The sequence below is a fragment of the Pleurodeles waltl genome, chromosome 12 (genome assembly GCF_031143425.1).
Source record: "Pleurodeles waltl isolate 20211129_DDA chromosome 12, aPleWal1.hap1.20221129, whole genome shotgun sequence".
Lineage (NCBI taxonomy): Eukaryota > Metazoa > Chordata > Amphibia > Caudata > Salamandridae > Pleurodeles > Pleurodeles waltl.
Window position 1 is genome coordinate 139,994,966 of NC_090451.1, and position 26,972 is coordinate 140,021,937.

Here is a 26,972-nt window from a genome sequence, read left to right on the forward strand (position 1 = left end):
TTAGGGTCTGAGTTAGATATTTGCAGAATGGTTATTCCGTCACAACAATGACAGATATCCAGTCCCCTGAAATCTAAATCCCAATGAATGTAATGGGATTCAGATTTCAGCGGATGGATTATCTGTCTCCGTTGTGGCGAAGTAACCCATCCTTCAATATCTCAATTAGGCTCTTAGACTAACAATAACATGTGGATGGGTTCTGTCTAAACTAAATTTTACTCTGTCTACTTAAAGCCATGATGCATGCATCATAGATTGACTCATTTTTGGGGGTAGAGATATGGAAATGCTCACCTATTCTCCAGAGAAATTAATTATATAGAATCGGTTGTTGCTAAGCCAAAACATTGAGAACAAGCTCTTGAAAATAAGCACAATAACTCTGAATTGCACAGGCTGTTTAGTACTTAAAGTGGCATTGTGGGATGTGTGGCACAGGAAGATGTCATGTTCATCACGAAATATCACAGTGTGTCCCATGCAGAAGCTTTAGTCAGGAGCAGGCTTTTAGGTGAAAAAACAGTATTTTTTCTTTGACCCTAATTACTATTTTGGAGCTTATTCTGTTTCAGGTGTAAACTCCCATAAGTGCTGAAACAGGAATTTCCGTCAGGAGGTACTAACCCCATGCCATATTTGCCAATGTGGAGGACTGTTTTGCATATGGTTGCTCCTCTGCACGAGTGGTGAACTGATAAAAAAATTATGTAATTGAATGCATCCTGAGAACTTACCAGTGGCTGAACCTTTGGCAAATATTTCATATATCGCCTTTTGCTGTTTTAATGTGACACGCAAACCATAATGGGTATACCCATTGTTAGACCTGTGTCAACATCAGGACAGTACGTGCTCTATGGGGGACAAAAATGCAAAACCCAGCCCTTATGAAAGAGCATAATTCATGCACTGTGTTTATATGCAGTATGTTAACCTTTTGCATTGCAGACTTTAACCTTGAAAAGCACTATTAATGATGTTTGCAATAACTGTTCATTTGTAAGGCATTGCTGCAGACTGACTGAGTGTGTTAGGGTGTGGTCCCTTCTAGGACCTTCTAGAAGCTTTCTATGCAGCATGACTGGGTGTGGTTTGTGGGCTGGGCCAGAGTCTATATAAGGGAGCCAGCCCAGCTCCACGTGCTCACTATTCAGAGGTCCCGGTGCAGAGCAGCAGCAATTTCCTGAGCTCCTGTTCCGGAGGCCGACCTTGACGTTCCAGGCCTGCCAGGCATTATCTTTGTGATCCTTGAGCAGGGTGGTAAGGCGGAGGTCGGGCTGGGCCCCGACCCCGTTCTAAAAAGACTCTTGAGTTTTTGGGCCTACTCGTGAAACTTTCAGAGTACGCAAATCATTGTTCTGATGTAAATCTTGGTGTTCAGATCGGCAAAGGTTTGCGCGATCATTTCATGGCATTTGCATATTCTTGTTAGAATCATCAGTGTGCGCGATTCATTTACCGCATGTAAATCTTGGTGTTCAGATCGGCAAAGGCTTGTGCAATCATTTCAAGGCATTTGCATATTCTTGTTCGAAACGGCTAAGTGTGCGATTCATTTCCCGCATGTGAAACTTGATGTTCGGATCAGAAAGGGCTTGCGCGATCATTTCATGGCATTTACATATTCTTGCTAGAATCAGCAGTGTGCGCGATTCATTTCCCGCATGTAAAACATGGTGTTCAGATTGACAAAGACTTGCGCGATCATTTCATGGCATTTACATTTTCTTGTTAGAATCGATAGAGTGCGTGATTCATTTCCAGCATGTAAACATGGTGTTCAGATCGGCAAGGGTGTGCACAATCATTTCATGTCAACTTAAACATTGATATGTAATGTTTGTTGAAGTGCACACATTGATCCTGAGTCTATGATTTTCCTGTGAAGATGCTAAATTAAAAATGTGACAATCCTTGTGCATATTAAGTCCCTGGTACAAGTCCAATTGTCTTCCAGGAACTATTTCAAATTGACTTTTGGTCCTCATGTTAAAAAAGCAGTGTTTATTCTGAAAACAGTATTTTAGAAGGTTCATGTATTTCTAAACATTATTTGACATTTTATGAAAGCTCATATGAAACATTTCATTAATAATTCTTGATTTGTTTCAGGTACCCAGAGTTCTTGAGGTCTAGTTTAAGTCACTTCTTAGATTATCCATGGTTACAGTAAGACAATGCTTAGCACCATATTCTAGTAAAAGTCAATGTGATTATATTCTGATATTGTGTTGTTTAACTTTTTGCTTCCTACAGGTCTCCCTCCCAGCTGTTCCCTACCTAATCCCCTTTTCCCCACTTGGACTCTCTTAGACTCTGTGATATTCCTACTGGAGTTTTGGAGCTGTCTTGTGGTGGACATGTTAGGAATGTGCGCAGACCCCGAGGATCTGGTCTCCCTGACAACCTGACAGCCTTAGGGTGCTCATCCTGCAACTTTTAGCCTGCCTCCCTAAATTTTTCTAACCCTGTTTCTACTGGTTTTAGCACTTTACCACTACTGACCATTTCTAAAGTGCATGTGCTCCTTCCCCTTAACATGGTAACATTGGCTCCTACCCAATTGGCATATTTAATTTACTTGTAAGTCCCTAGTAAAGTGCACTAGCGGTGCCCAGGGCCTGTAAGTTAAATGCTACTAGGGGGCTGTTGGAAAATGGGTTATTGGTAGGGCAGGTAGGTACCTACACCTAGCAACAAGCCACTAACCTCCACGTAGGTACAGTTAGGTCTCAGTAAATTAATCCCAGCTCAACCCTTGGTAGCTTGGCAACGAGCGTCAAGGCTTAACTTAGGAGACAAAGTGTAAAGCATTCAAATATCACAAAACAGTAATTAAATAAAACACAGGAAACAGTTTAAAAATCCAAAACCAATTTATAAAAATAGTTTATATTTGTATCTTTAAAATGACACAAAAACGATTAAAATCGGTTCAGGGGAACCGGAGATATGAATTTTTAAAGAATTATTACTTTTCTAGCGCTTAGAAACAAAAAGCGCCAATCGGGTCATCTGGTTCCACCTCGACCGGGGCAAAGTCAAACTTTCAGGCCGACCGCGATGGAGCCCTGCTCGGCTACAGGTCGTGGGAGGCCTCGGTTAAAAAGTTACCTTCTGACTTAGTCTTTATTTTGAAGTTTTTCTTCACCGGGACGAACCTGCCAGTTGAATCCGACCTCCTGGAGCCCTTGTCCGGATACGCGATGTGGGTTTCCTCGGTGGAGACTTTTACCTTCAGACTTAGTCGTTTTTTTGAGATGAAAATCCTTTGACCGGGGTAAACCTGGATCTTGATCCGACGTCCATGGAGCCCTTCTCGGATACGATGGCTGGGAGGCCCCGGTCAACTTTTTACGTTCGGACTTAGTCTCTTTTTTGGATGTTTTTCTTTACTGGGACGAACCACAAAGTCAAGCCGGGTCGCGGTTGAGGCAAGCCGGCTAGAATTTCCGCGGCGGGTCGGTCCCTCTCTGGAGCTTTTTTCCAAAAATTCTCAAATCTTTTCCAAACTTCTGGGGCTTCACCCAGATGTTCTTTTAAGGTTCTTTTGGGGTCCACAGCTCACCCCAAGGGTCCAGAAGTTCTGTGATGGTCCTTGGGGGGTGCAGACTTCAACTCCCAGAATGCACCTGGTGCAAACTCCTTTTTGGCCACTGGACAGTGGTCAGCTGGTCGCTTTCTTCAGGAGTTGGTGCAGGGGACTCTGGTTAGCAATTTTTCACCTGTAGCAAACAGGGAGTCCCTCCTTGAACCAGTTGAAGCCAGGCAAAGTCCTTCTTGTGGTGAAGCCCAAGTGTGCAGCTGGTGCAGTCCTTCTGAGTGCAGGTTCCAGGTGCAGGCCAGGGGTCCAGCAGTTCCGTCCTTCTTCTTCTTAAGTTCTTTCTTCTTGAAATTTGGTGGGGATCTGAGGTGTGGGTGCAGGTCTGCCAGTTTTATCCTTGCTCCTGGGTGAAAAGCAGGGGGGCCCTGGTTCTCCAATCAGGGACAGGGTCTTCCCTCTGTGATGACCACTTCCTGGGAAGTGTGGCAAAAATCCATCCCAGAAGGCAACAGTCTCTAAAAATCCAACATGGATGAATCTGATTTTTGGAGGTTACATCTGGCTGAGCCCACCCACTGGTGTGGCTAAATATCATAAACACACCCCTCTCCTGTCCTCTCCTAATCTAATCAAGGGGGCACCTAATTGTCTGGGGTTGCAGGATGTGGGGGTGTTGCTGGGTGCTCCAAATGTCCTTCTCTGCCTTTGAAGACCAGTTTGGCAGCCCTCCCCCTTCCTGCCTCACCATCTGCTGAGGGGAGATTCTCTCCCCCAAGCACATTCCTTTGTGTGAAGCTAGGCCACTTCACACCTCATCAAGGCAGCCTGGCAGAAGCTGCTGCAGGCTGGCCAATCAGAGCACAGCAGCAAAAACAATGCAGAGCTGAAATTGGCAACTTTTTAGGTAAAGTCTAAACTTTTTACCTGGACAAGTTATATTAAATCCAACAACTGGAAGTTGTGGGATTTATTACAACAATCAATTTCATACCAAATTCTTGGTATGTAACATTTAAGGAGACTTTAAAATTTAAAATAAAGTCTGCCCATTCTAGCCTATGGAGGCCATTTACTTCAATGAGGGAAAAACGAATTTGGCTGTTTTTACCTCACCAGGGCTTATAAATCTATTTTTATAAAGTCCCTGCTTATAGTTACATGGCACCCAGCCCTAGGGGCACATAGGGCACACCTTAGGGGTGACTTATATGTAAAAATAAGGTAGTTTAAGAGTTTGGAAGTACCTTTAATTCCAAAGTCGAATTTGCATATAACTTTAATTTAAAAGCAGCCAGCAAGGCAGGCTTGCTTTTAAAATGACACTGGGCACCTCAGCAGTGCACCTAGGTGTGCACCACCTATGCTGTGGTCCCCAAACCTACATGACCTACCATATACTAGGGACTTATAGGTAGGTTAACTTAGCCAATTATAATTAGCCTAATTTGCCTATCCATTTTACACAGAGCACAGGCCCTGGGACTGGTTAGCAGTACCCAGGGCACCATCAAAGTCAGGAAAACACCAGCAAAAAGAGGAAAATGGGGGCAAAAAGTTATGGGGCCTCTGCAATCAGCCCTGTTTTCTCACAGGGGCCTGCAGCACTGATTGTGCCACCCACATAAGTAGCCCCTTAACTGTGTCTCAGGCCTGCCACACAAGGCCTGGGTGCAGTTTCACTGCCACTTCCACCTGACATTTAAGACTACTTACCAAACCTTAAAACCCCCATTTTTCTATACATATATGGCTCCACTAAGGTAGGCTCTAGGTAGCCCATAGTGCAGGGTGCTATGTACGTAAGAGGCAGGACATGTACCTATGTGTTTTACATTTCTGGGTAGTGAAAAACTCACACATTTGTTTTCCACTACTGTGAATCCTGCTTCCCTCATAGGCCAGCATTAGAACTGTCCTTATATTGTTATAAGTGGTAGATTGGTGTCTGAAAGGAGTAGCCCTGTCGTGTTTAGTATGGCCAGAATGGTAATAAAAAATCCTGCCTACTGGTGAAGTTGGATTTAATATTACTATTTTAGAAATGCCGCTTTTAGAAAGTGGGCATTTCTCTGCACTTACTCCCATCTGTTCCTTACAGCCTGTCTACAATCCACTTCTGGGCTGTGCTGGCTCACAGCTCTCCTTGTGCATTCCACCCAGACAGTCATAAACAGAGGTAACTCAGCTGTATCTCCATTCATCTGCATACAGATGGGTTTCCCTAGGCTGGAAGACTGGAGAGGCTCTCTCTTACACTTCAAAGCTCAGTGACCTGCCCTGACACAAAGGACTGATAACCCCCCACAGGGATCCTGGCAGACAGGGCTGGGGTGAAAGGGGATCTTGTGTACTTCAAAACCACTCTTTGAAGTTTGTCCCACTTTAAAGGCATTTTTGGGTATTTATACTGGGTCCCTGACCCCACCAAATCAGACACTTTTGGACCTACACCTGGACTCTGTCAGAGGACCTGCCTGATTGCCCAAAGGACTCATCTGGACTACTGTGCTAAGAAAGAACTGCTGCTCTGCTTGTTGCCCTGCTGCCTGCTGGCCTCTGACTCTGCTGGAAGAACTCTGCCTTCCCCACAAGTGCTCTCCAAGGGCTTCGATTGAGCTTGCCTCCTGCTCGGATGTCTCCTAGGGCCACAAAGACTTAACCAAAAAGTAGAAAATCTCAGTGCGTTGGAAAATCGACGCAACACCTGCAGAAATCTATCCAGTGCCCGCCTCGCTGCTGAAAATTCGCAATAGCGCCTACCAGATTGACCCAGCACCTGCTTCTTCTTACCAGAGTGTCAAGGATTTTCAACGCATCGTCCCAGGGCTTCAAAATATCCACTGCATAGCAGTGAGGAACCAAGGCTGTGCTGCTGGAAATTGACGCAACACTATGCAGTGTGGAAAGAAACAATGCATCATCTGTGCCACGTCAGAAAACCTGACGCAGCATCTTATTTTTCATAACATCTCCTTGTCTGCGGCCCCCGTGCATGCATCGTTATTGTTGATGCATCCAAGGTACTATGTGTTACAAGGATATAAGCACTGATTCTTAAGGATTGAGACTCATCTAAACCTTTAAAAAGTGATATCTTAACTTCTGCACATTGAATGTTTGTTGTTTCGATCTTATTTTATTTAGATAAATATTATCATTTTTTCTAAACTGGAGTGGAGTACTTTCTGTGGTGTTTTCACTGTGTTATTATATGAGTTATTGCACAAATACTTGACACATTGCCTTCTAAGTTAAGCCTGCCTACTCTGTGCCAACCTACCAGAGAATGAGCACAGGATAATTTGGATTGTGTTGTGACTTACCCTGACTAGGATTGTGGTGCCTTCGTGGACAAGGGTGTATACCTCTGCCAACTAGAGACTCAATTTCTAACATTGGTAATTAGCGGTGAGGATAAGACTTGTATTTGTGAAGTGTGTGCCATAGCTATGTGTACACTACCTACGCACAGTTAAAGGTCATTTAATTTTTTTTCTCCTTCTGCAAGCTTTCCCTGCTTTACAGTTTTTACCAGTCCTTTACATCATGTCTCTGGCTGGGTCTACAAGTCCACAAATTTGGACTGACCCCTGAGACGTATCACCAAACATTCAGGGACAGTAACAAGCTCCCCAACCAATCCTGGGTATTTCATTGATTACTCCATTAAGGCACTGAATGGCTGGGTGCAGGGCAAAAAAGTCACTGATTATGTTGGGTTGTACAATTTAATCCTGACAGAGCACATTCTCAGTATTTGTTTTGTAGAGTTGCACCAGCACCTAGTTGACAGTAAGCTGACTGATCCCAGGAAGTGTGCTGAAGACGCAGACCTCTGGGGTAGCACCAGAGTGTACAGAAAGGTATCTGGGATGCATTCTCAAAGTTGGTCAGGGTTCCCAACAGAAGAAAGAGAGGAGAGAAAAACTTGAAAATAAGGAGTTCTCTTAAGGCCCCCAAACTAATTCCCAATGGAATAGTGGTAACCAGTCCCAGTCTGAGACTAAGACAAAAGGGTTCCTTGATCACAAGACAGGAAGGTGTGTACCCCAATGCACAGAGTGCTCCAAGTATCATCACTCTAAGGGCAACTCCACAAGTCCAAAGAGGGAACAGCCCCACACTGGTGGGAAGATACCTGAGTTGGCTAGTGTCGCACCTACCGATGGCTCTGGTTCCCTTTGAGTGTGGGTGGGAGGTCTCTGATACTCTGAAGTAGCTATGAGTCCTGTCATGCCTGTAAATTTTCAGTTAGGCAATGATCTAGAGCACACTACCTGGAGGGAGGTAGAGCTCAGGTCTCACTTGGAGAAGATCAAATTGCCTGATGGGCACTGCATGACCGCACAGTCCATGGCTGCTAGGAAGGGGAGTCAAGAGCGTCTGGTGCCTGGAAGAATGGCCCAGACAACTGTTAAGGAAAGGGGCAAGGGGCACAGATAATTGGTCCCAGAAGTTCCAGCAGTAGAGGTGACAGGGCCCTTGAGGAGGAGTTCCCTGAGCCAACCGAAGAGGAAATTACCACCATAGGTGACCTACCTGAGCAAGTTGAGGGTGGGCCGACTCTTGAGGGCTTGAGGTGACAAGCCTCAGCCCATTCAGCAGGTGAAGCCTCTGGGGATCACATGATTAACTGGGAGAATGATCTCCTATATAGTGAGCCTAAGGCTCTGGGTAATGGGGCAGCACTTGTGCTGGTGGTCCCCCAATGTTACTGGGCCTGCCTACTGAGTTTGCCTCGTGGCATACCCCTGGCAGGACATTTAGGGCAAAACTAGACTTTTGCCAGGCTTGTCACCAACTTCTACTGAACCCAAATAAAGACAGCCTCAGATACATGCTGCAGGTCCTGTCTCACCTGCCAGGCCAGTTGGAAGTCAGGAAAAAAGCTGAAGTCATTCCTGATCCCACTTCCTGTCGTTGGCACCCCCTTTGAAAGGGTGGGCATCAACATCATTGGCCCATTGAACCCTAAGGCAGCCCTAGGCGACAGGTTCCTCCTGGTCTTTGTGGACCTTGGCACAAACTATGAGGGTTGTGACAGCACCTGTGGTGACCAACACTTTGATGGGGATCTTTACCTGTGTGGGGTCCCCCAAAGAAACAGTGTCTGACAGATGCACTAACTTCATGTCTGCATACATGAAGTCCATGTGGCATGCATGTGGTATAACCTACAAGTTCACCACACCCTATCACTCTCAATCCAATGGTCTAGTTGAGAGATTTAACAAGACCTTGAGAGGTGTGAGTGGGGCATCCTCTTGCCATGCCTTCTCTTTGTCTACAAAGAGGTACCACAGAAGGGAGTAGGGTTCTGTCCCTTTGAACTGCTCTATGTCTACCCTGTTAGGGGACCTCTGGGCAATGTCAGGAGTGGGAGAAAGCTCCCAGGAACCACCCCCAGGGTGTGGTCAGCTACATGTTGGCCCTCCACAAACAGATGCACTACTTCTGCAAAAAAGGCCAAGAGGTGCTTTGAGGCCAGTCAAGAGGTAATGAAACGCTATTATGACCAGAAGGCCACTCTGGTGGAGTTTCAACCTGACGACAAAGTATGGGCCATGGGGCCAGTAAAGCCCAGAGATCTCCGGGACCGCTGGATTGGCTCATACAAAATAAAGGAGCGTAAGAGGGTGGTCACTTATTTAGTGGATCTCCAGACTCCTTGAAACCCCTTAAGGGTGTTCCATGTAAACAGACTCAAGCCTCACTTTAATAGGTCCAAAGTGAGCATGCTCCTTGTGACAGATGAGGGTGTTGAGTAGGAGAGTGAATCTCTCCCTGACCTCCTCTGTGCACAAGTAAAGTGATGAGTCAGTGGAGGGTGTCAACCTCTCTGACTCCCTGACCCTAGATCAGTCAGGTGGCTGTTATCAGTTACTGGCACAGTTTTCCTCCCTGTATTCCCTCACCCCTAGACTCACATTTCTGTGCATCCATGACATTGACACGGGAGACAGTCCACCTGTAAAGAACAAAATTTACAGTTTGTTAGATAGGGTGAAGGCCAGCATCAAGGAGGATGTTGTCAGGATGCTAGCTTTAGGGTGAATTGAAACCTCTAACAGTCACTGATTCAGCCCAGTGGTATTGGTACCAAAGGCTGCCCCAACGGGCACTAAAACAGAACTTCTGTTCTGTGGATTACTGAGGCATCAGTCCCGTCACCAAGACTGATGCACACCCCATCCCCAGAGCTGATGCGCTCATTGACAGGCTAGGTGCTGCCAAATTCCTCAGTACCTTTGATTTGACATCAGGTTACTGGCAGATCACCTTTACTGAGGGGGCAAAAGAGAGGTCAACATTATCAACTCCTGAGGGACATTACCATATCTGGGTGATACCCTTTGGCTTTAAAAAATGCCCCTGCTACCTTCCAATGGTAACAGGACCCTGGCTGGTAAAGAGGCATTCTGTGCCGCTTAATTAGACGACATTGCTGTCTACAGTGCCATCTGGGAATAACACCTGCTTCACCTCCACAAGGTGCTCCAGGCCCTACAACAAGCAGGACTGACAATCAGGGCCAGTAAGTGCCAGATTGGGCAGGGTTCTGTAGTGTATTTGGGACACCTGGAAGGTGATGGCAAGGTGTAGCCCCTCCAGGCCAAGATTGAGACAATCCTAGCTTGGCAGCCACCTAAACCCCAAACTGAAGTGAGAGCCTTCCAAGCACTCACTAGATACTACAGAAGATTTGTAAAGGGATATGGCACCATTGTTGCCCCCTTAACTGAGCTGACTTCTAAGAAGCAACCCAGATTGCTGAACTGGGCAGAGGCTTGCCAGAAAGCCTTTCCATTCCGTCAAGGAAGCCATGTGCACAGCACCTGTGCTCAAGGCTCCTGATTATCCAAGGAATTCATAGTGCAGATGGACACTTCAGAGCATGGCATAGGAGCAGTCTTAACTCAGCTAAATGAGGAGGGCTTAGACCAACCAGTTGCCTTCATTAGCAGGAGTTTACTTCCACAGGAACAGAAGTGGGGTAACATTGAAAGAGAAGCATTTGCTGTGGTCTGGGCACTAAAGAAGCTGGGACCATACCTGTTTGGGGATTCACTTCCAGGTTCAGACAGGCCACAGGCCCCTCATATGGCTCATTCAGATGAGGGATGAAAATCCTAAACTCTTGAGGTGGCGCATCTCCCTATAGGGAATGGACTTTATGGTGGAGCATCTCCCGGCAACTGACCACGCCAACGCTGATGGTCTCTCCAGATTATTCCACCTTAGTGATGAGAGCTCCTATGGGGTTGGGTAGCTCTCCCCGCTTTCAGCTGGTACTAAATAAGGGCTTTAAAATTCACAGAACAGAGCTATCTTTCTCTCACTGATGTAAATGTGCCAGCTTGGAAGAGCTATTCCACTAACTGCACAGAAGAAGCATGTTAAACTGATCATTGGAAAGGAGATGTACCAGACAGCTGAAACTGTTAAGGGACTCTTGGGCTACTTTTGACAAGAGATGATGCAAGTTGCCAAGAAAGTATAAGGGGAGATTGTTAGGCAAATTAAACTAGAGGCAAAGTAAAAACACAACATGAAAGTTGTTTTGGCTGCGGCACTTTTACTCAACAAAAATAGTAAAACCTTGTAACCCCGCTAGTTGAATCCACAATGAAAGACATGTTAATTTCTTTCTTCTAGGCCTGAGGGAAATCTTTGTAATTTCCTTTACAGAAATTCTGCAAAATACCCCCAAAAATGACACAAAATTACAATTTATTATCAAACTTGATCAAAGATCAATTTTGTGCTAAAACAATTAGGCGGTCATTCTGACCGCGGCGGTCGGCGGTCGCCGCCTGCCAAGCGGTTCCCGCCGAGACACCGCTCTGCGGTCAAAAGACTGCAGCGGCCATTCCGGCTTTCCTGCTGGGCCGGCGGGCGACCGCCAGAAGACCGCCGGCCGGCCCAGCGGGAAAGCCCCTTCAACAATGAAGCCGGCTCCGAATGGGGTTGAGTTGAAGGGGTGCGACGGGTGCAGTGGCACCCGTCGCGATTTTCAGTGTCTGCAAAGCAGATACTGAAAATCTTTATGGGGCATGGGCATGGGCAGTGCAGGGGCCCCCAGGGGCCCCACGACACCCGTTCCTGCCATCCTGTTCCTGGCGGTAAGAACCGCCAGGAACAGGATGGCGGGAAGGGGGTCAGAATCCCCATGGCGGATTCCCTGGGCCAGCGGGAAACCGGCGGGAAACCGCCGGCTCCCCTTTTCTGACCGCGGCTTTACCGCCGCGGTCAGAATCGCCCAGGAAGCACCGCCAGCCTGTTGGCGGTGCTTCCGCTGCCCTCCGCCCTGGCGGTCATGGACCGCCAGGGTCGGAATGACCCCCTTAGTGTGAAATGTTTCTGTTTTTTTGTTCCCAAGCACCCACAATAGGATTTTTGCCTAAATGAAATCGCAGATATGTGACGCATAATAACCTAATCTTTGTCATTTCGCATAACAAGTGCACAATGTTTAGAGTGGCAGACCCTGATGCAAAGATCTGGCCTGGGGCCAGGGTTCAATTCCTGCCTCAGTGGGTCTTGGGCTCCGTTCCCTTGGACCAGATAATTCTCTCCTTGGTGCCTAATCTAATTATTGGGTCCCACTCTCTAACTCTGGGCAATAGCTTGCTTAATCTCCACAACAGCCCTGACAGTGCTTGGATTCCTGGCTTCTCCTAGGGGTACCCAGGAGTGGGTTCCTCACAGGGAAAAGACAGGAAGGGTTCCTCAGTGGTTTGCGTACAGCGCCTTGAGACCCTAATGGGTGAGTAGTGAGCTATACAAGTGCGAAGTTTACAGTTTTTTTACTGAGCCAAGGTGTAACACAACAGTAAAGGACTTGCACGTATTGCTGTTTTTGAGACATGCCAGATCTGGTGTCCTAGTCAATTCTCACAGCTCTAGCAGCTTGAGACATTTGGGCCCATATTTAAGAGGGCCTAGCACCATTCCATTGCCACATTAACGTCATTTTTTTATGCTAATGTAGCGTTGGAAGGCCAAAAACGCCTAAAAAGTGGCACAATTAATGCATTGTGCCACTTTGTAAACGCCTGCGCTATATTATGCCTGCTCCAAGCATAATGTATGCAAGGGGGCATTCCGGCACTAGGAACGTTGAAAAAATGGTGCAAAGAAATCGAAGAGATTTCTTTGCATCATTTTTATACGCATTTTTAATGCTAAGAGCAGGCATTAAAGGGAGGCGCCCATTCTTTACAATGGGCTTCAATGGGATTTGCAGGATTAGCGTCAAACTTTTGAACGCTAACCTTGCAAAGCGCTGGGCTAGCATAAAAATTCGGAAATTTTAAATACAGTGCACGCATTAGGGGGTCGCTAAGAGGTGTATGAAAAGGGGCGCTGCCTTAATTGCAGTGCCACTTTTCATAAATCTGACCCTTGCAGTGACAATATGTCATGCGTCTCCCACCACTACCGAAATTACTTTTTAATTTATTCACATCCTGTTCAGAAGTGGTTTGTGAAATGCTTGTGAATTTTTATTAAGTGGCAACGTTTAACTCAATAATGCAGTTTTATCCTCATATGAAAAAATTCACAACCCAGACCCAGACCACTTTTGAGCCGAGAGTATGAAGTATAACTAGAGACGTTTTTCATTGTCAAGCATCACAGCTTATGTGCCTTACTTTTGTGCCAACTGGTATTGCTGTCAGGAACAATGCCCTTAGCCAGTCATGAGTGTCCATCTAATAACACATTTCACACTTTGATACAACTCCACGTTTCATAACACAAATTGATGTTTAAAAGGAAAAACTGGCTAAAGTATCACTTTGGACATGAGACCAAGCTGTGATCCTGTCGGTGTTCTCCAGTTCATGCCACTCCCCAATCTGTTGGGACTTTGTGCACATCCATGGTAAAGTGGTAATTATTTGTTTATACTGACTAATGCTTTTGTCCTGACACATCCCTAGAGCTGATACTGTCACTAGATTGTCACTATAACAGACTCTGTTTAAAATTACAAAGGCTTTCAGGTAGTAATTGAGCGCGATATGAGTGAATAAAGTGATATGTTGCTGTTATTGTACAGCCACACCTGCAAAGTGGCCACAGGCTACATGTGACAGTTTGCAGCAAGTAGCGTGTTTTGACCAACAGCACATAAGGTTCTGGGACATCTAATTTTGCTTTTACTATTAAACCATGAATTAAAAAATAACTTGGAAAATGCTGTTGGCTAGAAAGTAAACATGATCAATGGTACACATCGCATTGGGTAGCTGAACTGGGTGGGGCTGTGAAGAAGCATTGCCTTTGTGGTTGAAAAATAATGTGAAACAAATTAATTTAGCTCTAATATTGCTTTATTCAGGGTGTGCCTGGAGTGGTTTAAAAATCTTACCTGTTTATCCTGGTAGAAATTCAATTTTATTACAATATCTGCAAGGATTATTAATTATTTAATACTGTTCTTTAGCAGATACTTTCAATGTTAATTTACCAGTTGAGTTTCCTTGGTTCCAGCGTGTTTACTAGGATCCAGTTCATAAGTAGATTTCCAAAATATGGCCATTAACCTCTCTAGAATAGATGTGAGTCGCTCTGTGTTGTGCATGACACTGTTAGCCAGTTCTACGTTTTTAGCTAACTGCACTATTGATGATGAAAAGAGCATTTTTTTAAATAGACTAAAAATATTAGAAAACATTTTTTGTTGCTAAAGAGTCATGACTAGATACTTTGCTCCCATATACCATAGGAGCCATTTAATAGCTATATCAGAGCCTCAGATGTGCTCTGGTTCAGTGCTCTTGGCTGGGCCTTTACAAAAACAGACTGGTTTGAATTGCATTCATAGCATGCAGTGCTCCCTGTACCACAATCATGCAGGGTCTGCAGTCAGGAGAACATGTCCGCTTTTAAAAGGAGCTAATGTAATAAGGTGTCAGATATGTGTTTCTAGGCTCCTTTGTCTGGCTGCAGTTGGTGCGTTTGTCTAGGAAAATAGCCGAATTTGTCTAGAAGCTTAAAAGATAAGTGGGGATGGTATGGAGGGTGCATTGGAATATGTGCTCAGTGAAGGGAGTTCCATTGCCCATGTATCATTCTCATTATTTGGAGTAATGCATATCCTTCGGCACAAGCCTGCATATATATTTTACCTGTATACAAGGCTTTATTTCAAAGTGTACTTAACTCATCTATCACGCTAGTTAATGGTGGTCCATCACCACCCACAATGGCAATTCGTGTACTTTTTTTTGGTCCCTTAATATACTTCTGTGAGGTCAGATTGTTCAGTCACTGTCCGGTGCAGTCCCTTCCCTCCCGTCTGCCCCTGGCCACTCTACCTTTTTCAGTGGTTCACTACATTGCTTGCTAGGACTCCTCAGACAAACACACCTCTAATATTATTGGCCAAGCTATGTCCCTGCTGAGGGCTAGCGGCCATGCTGTGTAGCATAACAGAAAACCTATTAAATATACATAAATTTTTAATCTGAGTTTATTTACTACAACGAAAACAGCGTGACATCACATCGTACCTCGACGCGGCACACCACGACTACTGCATGTAGCATATTTACAAAACATAACCCATTCCCTTTGTCCCCTTCCTTCTCTACACAGTCAGTTCCCCATCCACAGGGCCATTTGTTACAGCAGTAAACAATAAAGTAGTAAACAATTTGTTTTATTGATCTTCGTAAGGGTATGAGCAATGAAGTGGGTGAAAACCACTGGCCTGATTTTTGTTGTTATTGCTAATGAACACTTGTACATGGCATAACACCATTGTTGTTGGTCTAGCTTGGTACTTTTCAAATGTTTCCATCAGGGACTGGATTGTGGTTGGTTTGGGGCAGAGTGAGGGTCAGTTCACAAAGGGGTTTTAGGTGGACGAAAACAAAAGTTTCACTACATAATTAAACATCTTGATTGGCTGAATCCTAGTGGAGACAGCAGCATTCTTATCTGTATTAATTATTGATGCAGCCAACTAAAAATGTTAGTGGTGAGGCCTTCAGAACACGGAATCATTGCTACAAGGCCCATTAGAGGGGTGATGTAAAACAGTGGTGTCATTAGTCTGGTGCAAGCAATGCAAATGGATTACCAACCCCTCCCTCCCCCCCATCCACTGGCTGGACTATAAAATGTAACCATAATTTGGGTACATTGGGTCCTTAATGTCCCCGGGCTCTGGTGCCACAGCAACTGCTGCACTATTGATAGCTATGCCACTGAAAGGGAGCTCATTCCCTGTGCCTCACAGCACCGGTCACATGTTGGGAGGGCAAAAGAAGGACCCTCTGTCCTTAGGCTTCATAGAACAATGGCTCTGAAACCGACAGGGTGGTGGCCAGAGGCATAGCAATGAACCAATAGGACTGGTGCATGCAAGGTAAGTTTCCCCCTTCTGGTCCGTCCACTGGTTGGACTGTAAAATATGATCCTAGTTTGGGTGCATTGAGCTCATGTCCCTAGAGGGCCTCAATGATACTGCACGTGCTATGCTACTGATTGCTGCACCTCTTAGAGGCATCTTGTCTACACCCCCCCACAACCATAGTTTAGTGTAGCGAGGCCTAGGGGAGAATCGGCCTCTCCTGGACCTCGTGGAGGCTGTGACATTCATAGGAGAGGGGCCTCTGGCGTAGAATGGCAAGAAAGGAAATTAGCCCCCTGCCTAGTTGGTGGTCAGTAAAACACAGCCATAATTTTGATGAACTGGGTACCTAACATCACTACAAGCAGAGTGCCCCCTTCCTTTGGCCTTGCAGCAGTGACCGAGCACTGTCAGACCCATAGGAGCAGGCTCCCAGCCATGGTTTAGCACTGCTACGCCTGGGGGAGAGGATTTCCCTGCAAGCCTCACAGCTATGATCTAGTACTGTGAGACCCAAGGGGATAGTAGACATGATCAAACTGCATGAGGCCTGGGAGGGGGTCTTTTTCTCTCTCCTTTTGCTGGGTGTCACAGCACCAGGGGTCAAAGCTGCAAGGTCCAGGAGAGAGGATCTCTCTCCCCTTGGTCTTGCAATGCTACACCAAAGTTGTGGGGAACCCTCTCCTGAGCCTCACAGTAATGATCAGCAGTTTGAGGCTCAGGGGAGGGGACCCTTTTTCTCTCTTTCTGCTGGAGCTCATAGCTATGATGACTCAATAAGGTGCAGTTGAAAGAGAGAAGAAAATACTTGTTGTCTAGGGCACACTGGTGCAGGGCCTCATCAGATGAGCTGAGGAGGAGGCCCTGGGCAGATGCCCACATTGCCCATGCCTATGAGAGAAGTCAAGGCATATCAACAGAGCAGCTTCACCAGCAGGAGGTCATGTGTCATTCAATCTCTTTCCTGGTTTTCTGACTCTTTGTAAATATGTAATAATTAAATCTTAAAATTGGTAATCTGTAAAAATGGCAGTAAAAATGGAAAGATGTGCCAAAGGTTTTGTGCCATCTTTGTGACAGGAAGTATCCTGGGCAAGCAGCACTATCTAAGTGAGGGGTGGCAGAGGTTGCAGCTGTTAGATCAACAACATGGTAGATGGGGTGTAGGTGTCAGCCTAAAGAAGGAAGACTCAGGAGAATCACTACTTTATGCATTTGCTCCAGCACATGCAGAGAATTCAGAAGATAATTCCAATGCTAGTATACAGTATGACCTTTTTATCTTCACAGCTGCTTCACTACCTGAGAACAGTTAACTTCCGGAGCACAGCAGGGGACAAGGTATTTTTTGACTCCAATGGGAACCCGCCACCAGCCTACGAAATACTCAACTGGAAAATAACTGCAGAAGGAGCAGCAGAGAATTTAGTGGTGGGAACTTACCAGCCGGGACACACATCAGAGCCAGTGTTGATCCTTAACAACAGCCTCATCCAACTGGGCGGATATGAGCAGGTGACTAGACAGGCCTATCTCTAAATAGTTTCTAGACAAATATAGTATCATCCAGGGCTGCATGCAACCCAAGTGCATTTCCTTGGAAGGGAACCCCTATAGGTGGTATTGGTTTGTTTCCATGCTTTAATTCTCTGAATAATATGTTGTGCTCTTTGCATGTCAATGGAGTGTGAAATCTTGTCTTTACTACTGGCTCTGTTGTATACTGTGGGATTTTCAATGAGGGAAGGTGTAAAGTGTGTTTGCAAAGTTTTCTCTACAGTGACTACAATGCGTTGATAAAGTGCCATTTTCTATTACTATTAATGGTGAAGGCTCAGCGTTTTACTTTGAGATCTGATTAATATCTTGGTTTTGACAAAACAACAGAACAAGCACAAAAATTTTGGATTTCCAGATCTCCTGAGGACCTGGACCAACCACCCAAGTCCATCTAACCAAGATGAGGCCTTCGTGAACAAGAAAATCAGGGTGGTCCCACCCTGAGCTTTTCATTGCCTGAAAATCCAATTCAGTGAACCCTCGCACCAAGCCTATCTGACTTCGGTGTGACCTTCCCTTTTACAGCCTGCTTCCTTGCCCACTGGAGTAATCTGAGCTCCAAAACAAGAAACTAGAGGGCTGATTTATATCTGGGTGTTCAACCCGTTCTCTTCTAGGGCAACAGAGTAAATTAGCCCATGCCCTGATGGAAGTGTCAATTATCAAATGTTGAAATGCCCATCAGCCCAGTGGACATTTCAAGCATTGACTGCCAAGGCAATTTCCTGCCAATGTATTGTGACTTTACTGGATGGCAAAGTTATAATTAAGCTTCTTTTACCAAAAAGAAAATTCCCAAGCAGGATTTTCTTTTTGAAAATAAAAAATAACAACAGTGCCCCCCTCACCATGTGAGTTTTCTCCAAAGTGAAGGGGAATCTACACTTTTCAGTACCCCTTACCACCAGTTTTTTCCTGGCAGTGATGGTCATTGAAAATCTGGAGGATCGAATGGCCTGCACTGTCTGTTACTGTCGGGAAAAACCTAGCATTGAGGGGCAGTGAAAACTGCAAAACGGAAAAATGCCAAAATGCCAGTATGGATAATTGCAATAATCCCGACTTGCACCCTTCTCCCTCTGATCTGTGCTAGGCGTATAGGTAATTTGAAACACAAGCAAAGATACAGGGCGCACTTCAAAGGTCATTTAGACCTACAATTTATTTTTTAAAAAGGGGTTACTAGCCTTTCTAATACTCTGATCTCTAAATTACAGGGTCCATCTCACCTTTAAATCGCCCAAGTAACCGGCACAGTGCCGTTCTATAATCGCTGAGGTAGGGGGAAATCCCTGTCAAGATGACTGACTTTCATACTTAATAATATTTCAAAACGGGAGCCACTCCGCGTGCTCACGGTGACCTAACCCTCTATGGTCACTTCTATGGATAACACTGTATGGCCCTTATTTGTGTCAATTAAATAACTAGTTCTGACCTACATAAATTACGTACATCATTAGTATCAACAATAACAAATAAATAGGTAGAACTGTAATTTTAGAAACTGCAAAAAAAAAAAAACGCAAGAAGAAGTGCCTAGATTTGAACGTTCAGTGACACTTGTCCAAAAGTTGTGAGCCACAACCTATGCTCACTATCATTGCTTTTCTATTGAACCTTAGTTTTTGTGTCTAAAATACAAATACCTCACTACTACATGTCGAGCTGTGTCTTCGATACCACAATTGAAAATAATGAGGTATAAGCATAACTTGATAATAAAACATAATTCACAGGAAACACTCAATAATGTTCAGGAAGACTCCAGTGCTCAGTGGTTTTGTGTTTGCTCAACCTTCTATTTCCTGCTCCCATCTCCTACCTGAGACAGCTTTCTAATTGATAGGAAATTCTCAGTAATTTTCTAAAAAGTTACAGATAAACACATGTATGTCAGGGTATAAATACAGCTTTCAAACACGGACCCTGGTTGGCTTTGTTGATCCGTCTTTAGAGAGCAATGTCCCTCCCATCTACGCCGTCCTTGAGTTCCGAGCCCGCTGCTTATGACAAGAATAACCTGGATATCTTCACCTAGAACTTGGGAGCCAGCAACCTCTCTTGGAACTACGTTTCTTTGAGGCATCTTCAAGCAAACATAGACCCTGAAACCTGGATGATCAGCCAACGTTGCTGTGCCCCCATTGCTTGACTTCAACTATCTTTTCTCCTTCAACCTCCAGCTATTGTAGCTCGTTGCACAGACGTCAAGTTAGTGCAGGAACTGAGTGCTTTTAGTTTTGGTATTCCTTCTTACTTCAAGGATATTCTAGCAATTTGAGCTTGAATAACAAGCCTTGGCTAAAGGAAAAAGATGTTGTGGGAAGTAAAGGCTAATGGATAGGCTCTCAGAATTCAGCGCAGGTTCAAGGGTCCTTCACATGGACTTGAATTCCTTATAGTAATTCTTGTTTGTTATATTTTTATTAAGGACTCACACCTCAGACTAATTATAAAGCATTCACGCATGGTTGTCTGAAATGACTGTGTTCTTGTTGCAGAGTAGCTATGCTGACTGAAGGACACACCTTGTGACTAGTACCTGAGGGCCTCTGCTCAGAAGACTTAACCCCAACCCACCATTGTTTTCACAGGATTTCCAACCACAATCATCACTCTCTCTACAAACTGAGTCCCACCCAGGACTAATCACCAGTATCAATCATTCCTTCTGATGCTAAGAATTAACCTCAAGGGAAGTATTGGAAGATCTTTGCTTCAGTAGAGGTCCGGAGAATGCAAGTTAGGGGCCCTTGGTGAGACATATTAATATCCCAATGTTACACTACGAGTCGTAGCATGACCCACAGTTCACTACACTGCCTCCCTGGCATCCCGCGTTATACAATGGGACCCCCTAAACACTCACTTGCAGCCTGGGTAGTTCTGCAACGGGCTGTGGAGGGCTATTCTTCTCCTCGCTTGTCCGCTAGGCTTGAGGTGTTCCTCTGCTTGGGGGCCATATTCTTGCTGTCTGTAGCTTCTTTTTCCCAAAATTCCTGAGGAAGGGTTTTTACTTAACCAATCCATCATGGAGGCTCTATCATTTAATCATCCCAGCATTTCCCAATTCATTATGGCGGCCTCACTTTTTTCTCTATATCACTTTCTGTTTTTGGTATATAAGGAGCAGAACTGTTTTTCTCCTTTTCTTTCCATCACTCCTCACTCCTGCTGGTGTGTCTTCACTCCTGCTGATGTATCCTTGCTCATGCTGATGTCTCCTTGTTCCTGCTCATGTATCATCGCTCCTGCTGGTGTCTCCTCGCTCCTGCTGGTGATTCTTGCTCCTGTTTCTTCCCATCTGAACCTTTCTATTCTCCTGGTTCTGGCATTCCACTTGCCTTATCTGCACCTTCTGACCCTTGCCGCAGTCCTGGCTTTCTACCATCAGTACCAGTCCTCATCAGCATCCCTGGAGTCCCTTATCCCCATCAGAGGTTTTTTCCCCTTCTGAGTTTTTCCTCTTGGAGACTGCTTGTGGAAGGCTCTATCTGTTAGGCATTCCATTGTTTGTGGCATTGTGGCTACCAGAAGGGGTTGCCCCTACCTTTGGCAGGTTAGTGCAAGAACTGGGTGCTTTTGGTTTTGGCATTCTTTTTTATTTCAAGGATATCCTAGCAATTTGAGCTTGAATAACAAAGCCTTGGCTAAAGGAAAGTCAAAACCAAGGACAGTCAAAACCTGTACTCACAAATGTTTCCATCGCTCCAAGACTGTGAATATCAGTCTGTCTGCTGAGGACCCTGATACTCAATCCACCACAAGAGTACACTTCTAAAGCCCTCAGGTCCTCTGGGGAGGTTCTTAAAGACTTACAGGGTGTCAGGCACAGGCCAACATTAGGGTCCAGTCCAGATGCCAGTGGTCAGCTGGACAGTTGCAGGAAAAGGCCCCTTGTAGCTTGTTGTGTATCTGTAGCAGAGTGTTAGTAGAAGTTCAGCCTTCTGACATTTGGAGTCCACTTAATTCTCTTATTTACGAGTAACAGCAGGTTTGGTGCTTCAGGACTCTTCTCAGGTAGCGGACAGACGATTCATTCCTCTTCTGATCTTCCTCATGTCCAAGGATATTTTGAAGTGGGTGCCTGGAGGTACCAAATGTATGCATGCTTGGCATGAGCTAGTGGGTGGGTATGATTCCTGGGCACACCCTAACCAATACGATAAAAATGGTTCTTAGGGTAAACCCTACTCATTTTGGGCATTTTCAAGATGGTGAAAGCCTTTAGCAACTCTACACCTGGGCTCTTGGTTCTGGGGATAAGAGTGAGAATTGTACTATGATACTCCTAGTATTCTTCCACATCTTATACTAAAATGCCATTTGAGGCATTACTGTACCCCCAATACACCCAAAGACAGAGGTTTAGTAGAACAAAGCAAAGCTTCCTAGCAACCAGACAGTGGATATACAAGAATTTTTTTAGCATCCTGTTTTCGTTTCATTTCCTTTCCTTTCCTTTCAAGTGAGCCCCCTATGCAAAAACCCAGCCATGGAAATCTGGTGCAGCAAAGTAGGCCCTTCAGCAACCAGACAGTAGATTTATAAGAATTCCTTTGGCACCCTAATTCCCTTCCTTTCCAGTGCACCCCCTGTGTTGTATGCAAAAATGCAGCAGACCTGTCAAACAGGCTTTGACACTCACAGCCCAATCTTGCATTTTTTATCAGGTTCAGATGACTAAATTCTGCCCATTCAGACCAGCCTATTGTTTGCTTCTGGGAGGCACTTCAGATCTCTTTAAAAACCTATTCAAATGCTTACTACTGGCTATTGATTATTAAACTACTTCTCCTATGTGTCAATAATAAATCAAGTGTAGTCTACAGGCGCGCGGCAGGGGGGTAGGTTCTTCCCGATGAACCAAGGACAAAACAATTTGTTCTCCTTGGTTGATGCTAGCGCAGACCTAGGGAGCCCAATCTTTAACATGGGATGGGCGACTGTACTGACCAATTGACTTAGACATATTCTGTCTTCTACACTGTAAGTGACTTGATGTGCACTTGATTTATTATTGACACATAGGAGAAGTAGTTTAATAATCAATAGTTTTTTTGTGTGGGTCCTGAAGAAGCGTCACTGGATCACTTTGTGACCAACTACAGACGCGAAACATGTTGACCATGCAGGATTAGGCTAACTACCTTCCCTGAAATATAGAGTGTGACGGTACATTATTTCCAGTAACACTCTTATATTTATTGTTTATAATTTTGGCCTGAACCCAATTTCTATCACATTAAAATAATGGCTCAGGTTCAGAGCTAATTTTAAGATTTTTCTGTCTTATTCTACACTCTCCTTTCCTCACTCAGTTTTGTTCCCAGACCCGCGTTGCTAGCGAATTTCCAATGGTTGAGTGCCACCCAGAATGTTGGGAGGCCCGCCAGGCATTGCAGTGCCAGTCTGGTGAGGAGCGAGCCCGATGATGATGCCTGTCACCCTAGTGGGTGCTTGAGGGCCCTCCTGAGATTACTCAGTATTGATTCGCCAATTTCTTATTTGATTAGTTTTCTTGTTTCCCCCTTTTTCTTATGGAACAGTGCACCCCTTTTTCGATATCCCAAAAATCTCTTGTCTGTCCCGGAAGGGGGTAAAAAGACTGATTTGTTGGTTTTTGTCAGGGTGGGTGTGTGGCCATTGCCTGAATGCCACCCTCTTTCCTTTGCCTTAAGTGCAAATTCACTGATGCCAGGTAGACTTTCTAATTCCCCCAGGGCAATATTTGGGGCGGATAGACTGTCACCAGATTTTTTTGGAGGGTGTGGGCAAGGCCACATCCATAGTGGGCAGTCCCAACCTCTATATTTATTTTTATATTAGACCCTCTTGTCTAGTGGGCCTTCTTCCCACCCCAGAAAAGGGGCAGATCAGGGATAAATACTCCCATCCATCTCCTGGGGCAGAAGGACTGTCTTATTCTTGTTGGGGAGGGTCATGGCCATGCCAGTGGTGGGCAGACCCGCACCTATATATTGTTAAAAAAAAGTCCCTGGTGTCTAGTGTGCTTTCTGCTCCCCACCCTGTTAATCACCCCATCTGCCCTGTGAGGGGAAGAAAGACTGTCACCATATTTTCTTTGGGCTGGGGGTCTGTCTATGCCCATAATGGGCAGCCCCCACACCTGAATCTATTTTATTATATAGGCCATGGTGTTCACGGGACTTACTGCCCCTCCGGGGGGAGGGGCATATCAGGGGAAATTACCCCCATCTGCCCCCAAGGAAAGAAAGACTGTTTTCCTGTTGGGGTGGGGTCATGCCCAAGCCCATGGTAGGCAGCCCACATCCCTATATTTTTCTTTTAAAAAACCCTGTTGTCTAGTGGGCTTTCCACCTCCCTTGGGAGGCATAATGGGGGTAATCACCCCAATCTGCCCTGCGGGGGGCAGAAATACTGATATTGTGGGGGGATATGGGCATGGCAATGCCCTTGGTGGGCAGCCCCCACCTCTATATTAATTTTTTTATAGACCATGGTGTCTAGTGGACTTTCTGCTCCCCCCGGTGGGGCAACACAGGGGTAACTACCCTTTCTCCCCAGGGGGGCAGAGAAACTGAAATGTTTAAAAGGGGGTAGAGGGGGTAGAGGGAGCACAAGCCCTTGCCCCTAACCCTCTCTTTTGACGATCCCCAAGCAGAGATCAACTGAGCAGGTGTACAATGGAAAGGAGAGATTGTCCCCTTTCCAACGATACCTCTCCCAAGAGAATTAGTGCTTGGGAGGTTGAGCTATGCCCCAAACACTGGTTCAGTGAAAATAGATTGAGCCCATCAGCTTGCTTTACTTTCTTCTTTACTACAATGACGTCAGTGAGCCCTGCATGCTGTTCGTCATCACCATGAATAAAAAAGATTCAGCTGCTCAGGAAACTCTTCCCAAGAAGCCTGAGCTAAAAATAAAATAAAAGAATCCCTCTGGTGGTGAGCCCCAAAGGGGCCTTTAGTTACCTCTCTAGTTTCGGCCAGTGGCCGACAGATGCACTGGAGGTAGTGCGGGTGTTGCCTATTGGCCAATACTTACACATAAGAGGTTAAGAGTGGACAGATGATATCAAATACCACCAAGCTAAATAAGGAGATAGTATAAACTTAGTAGCAATCTGAGCTATGAAGAAAGTTGAAAACATACTTCAGAATGCTTGTTTTGCTAAAACCTGGAGGACTGTCATCCTATTAAGGGCACATGGGAAGGCTCTCAATGTAGACAGAAATACATTCTGCTAAGAATACATCAGAAATACTATAGCAGCAGTATCATTGTTAACTTATGTTATTGGCTTGTATTTTGAGTCCTAAAACCAACGAAAGACAGAATAAGAAGCACTCAGGGCAGCTACACATGGAGGGCAGAGGCATAGTCCATGACTTTAGTGGGTTGCACAAAGGCCTTTCTGAGGCTAAATGTGTCTCCCCCGATCAGGATCTTATCCATTCTTCATAGAAGAGGTGATTAATCTGAACACTGGCAAGCCCTTGGCTGAAACAGGTTTATTACTCCGTTATTTAAAGTCTTTTGTAAAACCTTGGCTCCTGTCCTATCCAAACTATGAATCTCCTTCATGGAATGTGTCTTAGTGACCTCAACTATTCAGGAAGCCATAATTATAACTGTGTCAAAACCGGTTAAAGACCAGATTATGTGGAGAGCCTATAGTACAATCTTTCTTTTAAATATTGGCATTGGTTTACATTAGCATCTTAGCAAATAAATTAGGTACATTGATTCATGGCCTGATCAACCGAGATCAGCCAGGCTCTATACCTGGTAACCTTTGTATTGATAACACCAAAGAAATCAACCATGTAACAAGGAATGGACACACAACACTTACTGACGTTTCCTGTCACTTAATGCTGAAAAGTCATTTGACCCAATAGATTGGACATTTTTGTACCAAACCCTTGAGAAATTTAGTACTAGCTCCACATTCAACAAAGGGTTTTGCACAAGATATAATGACCCCAAAGCTTTCACCAGAGTCAACAGTTATTCTTCATCGTTATCTTCACAGAGAGCTGTTCCTTCATACCCACTATTCCTTCACCCTCTCTTGTTTTCTCTTTGTTTGGAGCCCCTGGCAGTTCTGCTTTAGTGAAATCCAGACATATCGGGTACATTGTTAGATGTTGCAGCTTCTTGGCTTCTCTCCCCTGTCTATTTGCCTTCTGACCTTCTGATTTTATGGTTTACTGGACTTGGTTTTGCTGGTTTATTGTCTCTGCACACTTTACCACTGCTGGTCAGTGCTAAAGTGCACGTGCTCCCTCTGTAAAATGTACTGTTGATAGGCTTGTCCATGATTGGCATATTGGATTTACTGGTAAGTCCCTAGTAAAGTGCACTAGAGGTGCCCAGGGCCTGTAAATCAAATGCTACTAGTGGGCCTGCAGCACTGGTTGTGCCACCCACATTAGTAGCCCTGTAAACATGGCTCAGACCTGCCACTGCAGTTTCTGTGTATGCAGTGGTAAAACTGCCAATTCGACTTGGCAAGTGTACCCATGTGCCAGGCATAAAACATCCCTTTTGGTACATGTAAGGCACCCCTAAGGTAGGCCCTAGTAGCCCAATGGGCAGGGTGCAGTGTATTTAAAAGATATGACATACACTGGTGTGTTTTACATATCCTAACAGTGAAATACTTCCAAAATCGGGTTTCACTGTGCAAGGCCTATCTCTCTCATAGGTTAAAATGGGGCTGCCTTTAAATATTATTAAACTTCAGATTCCCTTTGAGAGCAGATAGAAATATGGAGTTTAGAGTCTCTGAACTCACAATTTAAAAATACATCTTTTGGTAAGGGTTGTTTTTAAATTGCGTGTTTGAAAATGTCACTTTTAGGAAGTAGGCATTTTCTTGCTTAAACCATTCTGTGACTCAGTCTGTTTGTGGATTCCCTGTCTGGGTCACTTTGACAGTTGGGCTGGTTGCACGTCTCTCTAGACAGTGACACAAAGGGGGTTGGGGTGTAGCCTGCATATCCTGATGAGCCATCTGAGCTAGAGGGGAGGGAGGAGTGGTCACTTACACCTGAAAGGATTGTGCCTGCCCTCACACAACACAGTTTCCAACCACCTGGTGTGTGTCTGGGGCCTGGCCTGGATAAGGAAGAATCTTGCAAACACTTGAGACTTTACTTTGAAGTTTGGCACTTTCAAAGGCAGAAAGGGGTATAAGTATTGGACCCAAAACCCCAGACTTTTAGAATTTTTCTTGAATCAAGAGGAACCCCTGCCAAGGAGAAGAGCTGGAGGAGGAGTATTGTCCCTTTGCTGTGCTGCTTTGCTGGACTGTCCTGCAGTTGTTACTTCTGCCTGAAAAGAGTGCAAAGGGTGAACTTTGCTGTATGTCCTGCTTGAGAAAGTTCTCCAGGGGCTTGGAGTAAAGCTTGCCTCCTGTTGGAAATCTCAGGGACACCAAAGACTTCAGTTTCCTCAGCTTGCAGCACTGGGAACTGTGCGTTTTGTGCTGTTCAAGAGGAGAAA

At 45.1% G+C, this 26,972-nt stretch overlaps 1 protein-coding gene across 1 annotated transcript in view; it reads left to right on the forward strand.

Moving 5' to 3' along the window:
* Positions 1 to 26,972, forward strand: part of LOC138267095 (extracellular calcium-sensing receptor-like) — an 85,369-nt gene that overhangs the window by 22,274 nt on the left and 36,123 nt on the right. Inside the window, exon 4 of the mRNA XM_069215943.1 lies at positions 17,205 to 17,429. Coding sequence (XP_069072044.1) covers positions 17,205 to 17,429 — 225 coding nt within the window. The remainder of the gene's footprint in view (positions 1 to 17,204; positions 17,430 to 26,972) is intronic.